Consider the following 6,444-nt stretch of genomic DNA (forward strand, 5'->3'; position numbering starts at 1 on the left):
ATTTGCTTTTGAAAATTATTTACGTTTGGCGGACTAGAAGTATAGATTGATATAATTTGCTTTAATTCCACCTGGATTAATCCTACCTTTTATGTATTTATTTCTTTTTTACCTAAGAAAAAAAAACTTATTTGTAAAATTATTGACACAAAGCAAAATCTTTTAAATAATGCGTAGTTAAATTTCAGCTGGAATTTTGTTTGTAAAAACTATTATTTGTACATGGAGGTCTATACTACTATTCCAATGAGTTCAAAATTCGGTAACTCAGCTACTCGGCCAAAGTGCTACTCGGTACTTCTCTAGAATATACTTTGAAAAGATGCTCTTTTTTTTTGGTAAAAATTGTACCGTACACTCCCGATTATCCGTGCTAATCACCGGGTCTGCGCAGCACAGATAATCGAAAAACACGGATAATCCGAAAAATCCTTTAAGGAATATGCAGGGTAACTATTTAAGGTCGAAATTAGAAAAAAACTAAATAATATATATATTACACTAACTAAATAATATATATTCTAAATAATATATATATACTCACACAAACCAAGAACTTTTCTTCGAAATTTATTGCTTGAAAAAAATCGGTGATACATTTTTTTTCTTACTGCAATTATTTCTCCGTGATCGTAACCTCTTTAACTCATGTAATCCAATAAATGTTCTACAGATTGTAGAATAGTAGAATGTGAAATTGTATTTTCTCCACGTTTATCTTCGTTTTCGGTATCATCACTTGCGTTTGATTCAGTAACAAGTTCAATGATATTTTCGTTAGTTAGACATTGAAATCCTGATTCACATTCGTCGCTTTTAAACCACTCTCCGACATTTTCAGCGTCAACTGATTCGAAACCTTCGATTTCCTTAACTTCCTCAGTGATGTTATGGATATTATCTTCGGCAATCGAAGATGATTCTTCATCCAATGACTCTTGGATGACCCCTAATGGACAATGCAACAATAGAACACATGAGGGTAGGACACGCGTCCGATTTGACCTCTGTGCACGGATAGTAGGGTATGCTTCGTATTACCTTGATTTTAGCACTTGAAAGAGGCTTTAAAAAAGTGTGATTCCGAAATGATGCACGGATAATCCGCACACGGATAATCGGGAGTATACTGTATATTAAATTATCAACAGAGAAATAGTGTAGGAAATTTAAAACAAATAGTTTACTTCCAATAATCAGCTATCATTAAAAATTCTAAGAAATTATTAAAACCACTCTTAAAGAGATATCTAATCATGATAAAAATATAAAAAAAATAATGGAAATAATCTTGAACTGAATTTTCAAGCAGTATAAATGTTGCTGCAAGAATAACAAGTGATAATTAAAGTATAGAAGTAATGTAGTTTTACATATGTAAATAATCCTGCCGTGTGCAGGTAAACGGTAGTATCTGCAGAAAATAGTTTTCGAGATATTTGAAGAAATGTGTGGAGGATTCAGTACTAACAATTGAAAAATGTTGTAATTAGACGTCTTTTTTGCGCCTCTTTTTCAGCGGACACCAAATAAACGAGTAAGTACAATAAAGATAACGTACAATAGTTCACAAAAATGAAAAAAATAAAATAAAATAAAATAAAATAAAAAATATGCAGTTACTGCCCTTTACTTGCACACGGCAGAATAGACATATTTATGTAAAACAAATTGAAATCTTAAACAACCAGTCATATTGAGCTATTCTCTAATCAAGAACATAGGTTTTAATGAATGAATACAGCATTTTAACTATTAAAAAATAATAAAAATCTTTAATGTATGTACACAACTCAATTTCAATTGATTTCATTAGTTGTCGAAAAAAAAAATCTTAGATTACTTTAGTAACAAACAACAATGAAATTTAAAAGCAATTATTAATTTCAAAATGTATATGTATATGGTTTTAAAATAAAAGAGTTTCAAAGTCTTGAAGCAAAAAACAAAAAAAAAAAAAAAAAAAAAAAAAACCTTTGTGTAATCTGAAGTGACAGCAAATAATGCCATGGCCAAAAAAAAAAAAAAAAAAAAGATTTTTCAGTCAAAATTCTATTTTAGCAATTAAATCAAAAACGTCCAGAGATAACTTTTAAGATTTTTTCAGTATTAATTTAAACAAGGATTTTTTCTTGAAATCTTGATAACAGTATGCTAATTACCTTAAGACAATGAGTAAAGGCATAGGAGCGAAGTCATTAATGACGGCTTCCTCTTTGCCTGTAGGGTTGTTTATTTTATGTAGCTTGGAATGCTTGGAAGTAGGGGTGCGACATCGATGTCGATGTTTTGGAAAAATCGATGTTTTTAACATCGATGTTTTACTTTCAATGTTTTTGGACCATCGATGTTTTGGCTTCGATGTTTTTTCGACGTTGATGTTTTTGCATTTTAATTAAAAATTATCAGAAAATTTGCTCCAATTTTCTTGCCAGGTAATTAAGTTTACTAATACAGTTGCCAAAAAAAAATCATTTTTCTGCACCCATTTTATAAAATCAATTTTTTTGTGTACAGGATTATTATAGGAAGATCACTACAAGATAGTAAAAGATAAACTAGAGAGTTAGTCCAGTCAATGAGTGCTCAAAACAAGGGTGTAGCGGACGCAAGGAATATGCGATAATTTTTGACTTCAGAATATTGTTAGGGGTAGTTAGTAAGTCAACATACTAAAAGTACTCGACCCTGGGGGGTGAGTTTAAAGGTAGGAGGGAGGGGGGAAGAAAATTTTGGGTTTTTCGAGAAAATGTTGGAAACGGTGGAAACTGCGTTTAAAATAAAAATTGAAGCTAAATAAATTTACTATGAAACTGTGTTTACACATATGTGTCGAATTTCTAATAATTTTCCGGGTATTTGTTATGAAAAATCGATGATTTTCGGAAAAATTCTCTCTTTTTGTCAAAAAATTTGATCCTAGTGTCTCCAAGGATCAGTAATAATGAAAATTGTCAATGACAAAGTTGTAGAGCTTTAAATTTCCTTCAATTTGATATGCTACTTTGTTATATTTTATTCAACCAATCAAAAGTTACAGAATTTCAAACACGCACTTTCATAGCAAAAAATGGAACATTTGCCACTCACAAATTTCAAACCAACTCGAAAGGATCGCGCACTTCCTCTTTCTTCAATGAATTCGACAATCCTGATGGAGAATAAAGAAGTATTTGTGGTTTACTACTACTCAAATGATGTTTAAGTGTTGAGGGCGGGGGGGGGGGGGGAGGGGAAGAGTAAGAAGTGTGACATCAAGCATTTTTTAATACGAATATGTTTATAGAAATTAGTTTATGAAAAGTACTTTGTGACAATTGGGGAGGGTGTCAAAATGTTGAGAAAATGTGTAACATCATTTATAAACAGCCCCTTACCAAGAAATCGGAAGAAGATTTGCAGAACTACGTTTTAAACGTTTTATTCATTCTGCATAAACTTTATGCAGAATGAATTGAGGAAGTGCAGAAATCCAGCATTTCCTCAGTAAGAAATTTGTTAGCAGTAATTAATAAGTAAATACGACTGAAAGTCCCCGACGCTGGGAGGGGGGGGGGGAGGGAAGTTAAAGGTGGGAAGGTGGAGTCAAATTTTGTGGTTTTTACTTTCTTCTATATCTAATATATAGAAGAAAGTATTGGATTCGTGCAAATTTTCGAATTTCGAATTTTGACGAATTCGAACGTTTTGAGGTGTGCTGAATCCATTTCGACTATTTTTGGAAAATGTCTGTCTGTCTGTGTGTGTGTATGTGTGTGTGTCACGTCTGTGTGTGACCAGTTTTTTGTGGCCGCTCTACAGCAAAAACTACCGCATGAAATCGAACGAAATTTGGTACACATATGTGCCCCTATGTGAACTTGTGCCCATTGGTTTTTGGCGCGAATTCCTCCAAGGGGGGTGGAGCAATGGGACGTTTTTTAAGTTACGCGTGATTGCTATTCCTCAGGAAGTAACTGGCGGAATCAAACAAAATTTGGTTCATATGTTGCCAGTAACAGGAACAGGTGCTGATTCAATTTTGGTGTCAATAACTCAAACGGGGGTTTGAGCTATAGAACGTTTTTTGTCGTCAATTGTGACTGCTGTAGCCCAAGAAATAATGAACGGAATGAAAGAAAAATTTATCGGCAAGTAGCCATTAGTGGGTATAAAAGCTGATTTTATTTTGGTGTCAACAGCTAAAAAGGGGGGGTAGCGCAATCGCCCGAGTAGTAGAGAAAGAAGGGTTCTAGCGCGCTTTTAGGGAAATGACCAAATCATCAATTTTCACACAAATTCATTGATTTATGGACCAAAAATGCAAAAAAACATGCAAAAAACAGCATAAAACCCTTTAAAATCAACAATTTTTTTTTGTCCAAAAACGAGGGAAATGCGTGAAAAAAGCCTCGTTTTCCAACAATTTAATGCTGAAAAACGAGGCTTTTAAAAAGATAATGAAAATTGAAAAACACCATTTACATCTTTGAACAAATCTTAGCTAACAGCTTTAAAATCTGACGCTTATATATCATATTTATAATTTCTTCAGAGAGTTCTAGATTCATCATAACATTACAATCGTCTATTTTATCAATATGTTTAGTAACAAATGGTTTAGATAAATTCTGATATTTAAAAATGTTGTTCCAATCCACAACATCATCAAGTTTTTCGATAGTATGTTCTGATATTTTTTGATATCTAGAGACCAAAGCCATATTTAGTTTTCCAACATTATCCACAAGAAACTTATCGCTTAATATTTGAAACTGAGATACTTTATTCCAATCAAGTTTGTGTGCAAACATTGTTAGAAATCTTTCCGATAACCTTTGATATCGAGAGATAATACTCCAATCAACTAAATCTTTATTTTCCATAATAAATTTTTCTGAAAGTATTTGATACGCACTAATATTAATCCAGTCTACTTTATCTCTAAATTCAAGTATAAAGGGTTCGGACATCTTTTGATATCGAGAGGCTAGCGACCAGTTTGATGCTTCAGAAAACCGTCGCATAAGATCTTCTGATAAAGAATCCTCTTTTGAAACCTTGTCCCAATTGATATCCATTTATTAGTGTTAAAATTTTAATCAGATTTATAAGGATAAGGAATTTTTTCCAACAAATCTAAGCCTATTTGGCGAATAGTATAATTGTCTACCTGAAACATATAATTATACATTTTTTTTAGATATTTGGATATTAATCTATCCAATTCTGAATTACAATATTGTTTGTTAAGATGCATTAAATCTTCACATAGACTTGCAAGATCCTGAATTTTATCAGTGGTCTCTAAGCATTTTAGATCACCTATAGCCTCCATTTATATACAATCATTTTTTAAAATATAATGATTGATGGCAGATATCTTTTATAATCCAAGGGCTCATCTAAAACGTTCCAGGCTTTAGATTCATGTTATTTTGTAGTGTCCTAGAGCTAGAGTATTTATTCCATCTTCTAGTATATGCCTCTTATCATCATCAGGTGACAGAGCTATTTTGTTTACTTGAACTGAATATATTTCATGTTTGTGGCTTCGAATCAGATTCATTGCTCTATATTTCTTTACCTTGTTAAACAAGCAGTCTTTATAATCTTCAAATGAAATTCTGTTCTTTACCACAATTTTCTTTACACCTTTTGATTTTTTAATCACTTTATCTTCTACTTTTAAAGCATACATTTTAGCTCTTAATCCCACAAATTCTGTCATTATCTTACCATTATTTTCATCTTTCATTTTACCAAGTACCTTTTTATTTACTCTAGGTATGCCATATTCATTATTTTCTTTGTAATCTGATGTATCAAAATGATCAATCATATCTTTCATGTCGCTGTAAAAATTATCAGTCTTGATTTCATAAATATATGAATCAGTATCTTGATACAATAGTTTTAAACTCTTATCATATTTTGTTTTCATAACTTTATAATGAAAATCAAACATCAATTGTTTAGATAAATCTAAAATACTCAAGCCAACATAAATTGGTTTGTTAAAATATACTTTGGTTTTATTCATATGAATTGCAGTCAAGTTTTCAGCAAATATAGTCCTATCTTTAAAGTTTGGTTTTGATATTAATTTTTCAGCTTTTTTAGCATTGCAACATAATTTTATATCAACTCTTTTCCTTATATTTTCCATTGTCTTGCCAAATACAGAATTGTTCATAAGCTTATAGAAATCTTTCTCAAAATCATTGGTAGCAATAGTTCTCATATCCGTATTCAAATCTATATATTTCTTTAACCAAGGGGACTGTTTAAACTCTAAAACTCTATGTATCTTTTTTAGTTTCAATCCCATTTCCAAACATTGTTTCAGATTTCGATAATGAATCACATAATTCTTTTTATCATGTAACGTGGTCAAAAGCTTTGATTGACTGGATCCATCTGGAATTCTATTTTCTGGTGCTAACGGTAAATCTGAATGCTTTT

At 31.5% G+C, this 6,444-nt stretch overlaps 1 protein-coding gene across 1 annotated transcript in view; it reads right to left on the reverse strand.

The window, feature by feature from the left end:
- Positions 1 to 5,830, reverse strand: part of LOC129223181 (uncharacterized) — a 50,250-nt gene extending 44,420 nt beyond the window's left edge. The window contains exon 1 of the mRNA XM_054857747.1: positions 5,762 to 5,830. Coding sequence (XP_054713722.1) covers positions 5,762 to 5,830 — 69 coding nt within the window. The remainder of the gene's footprint in view (positions 1 to 5,761) is intronic.
- Positions 5,831 to 6,444: the final 614 nt, after the last annotated feature.

This window comes from Uloborus diversus, chromosome 5 (genome assembly GCF_026930045.1).
Source record: "Uloborus diversus isolate 005 chromosome 5, Udiv.v.3.1, whole genome shotgun sequence".
NCBI lineage: Eukaryota > Metazoa > Arthropoda > Arachnida > Araneae > Uloboridae > Uloborus > Uloborus diversus.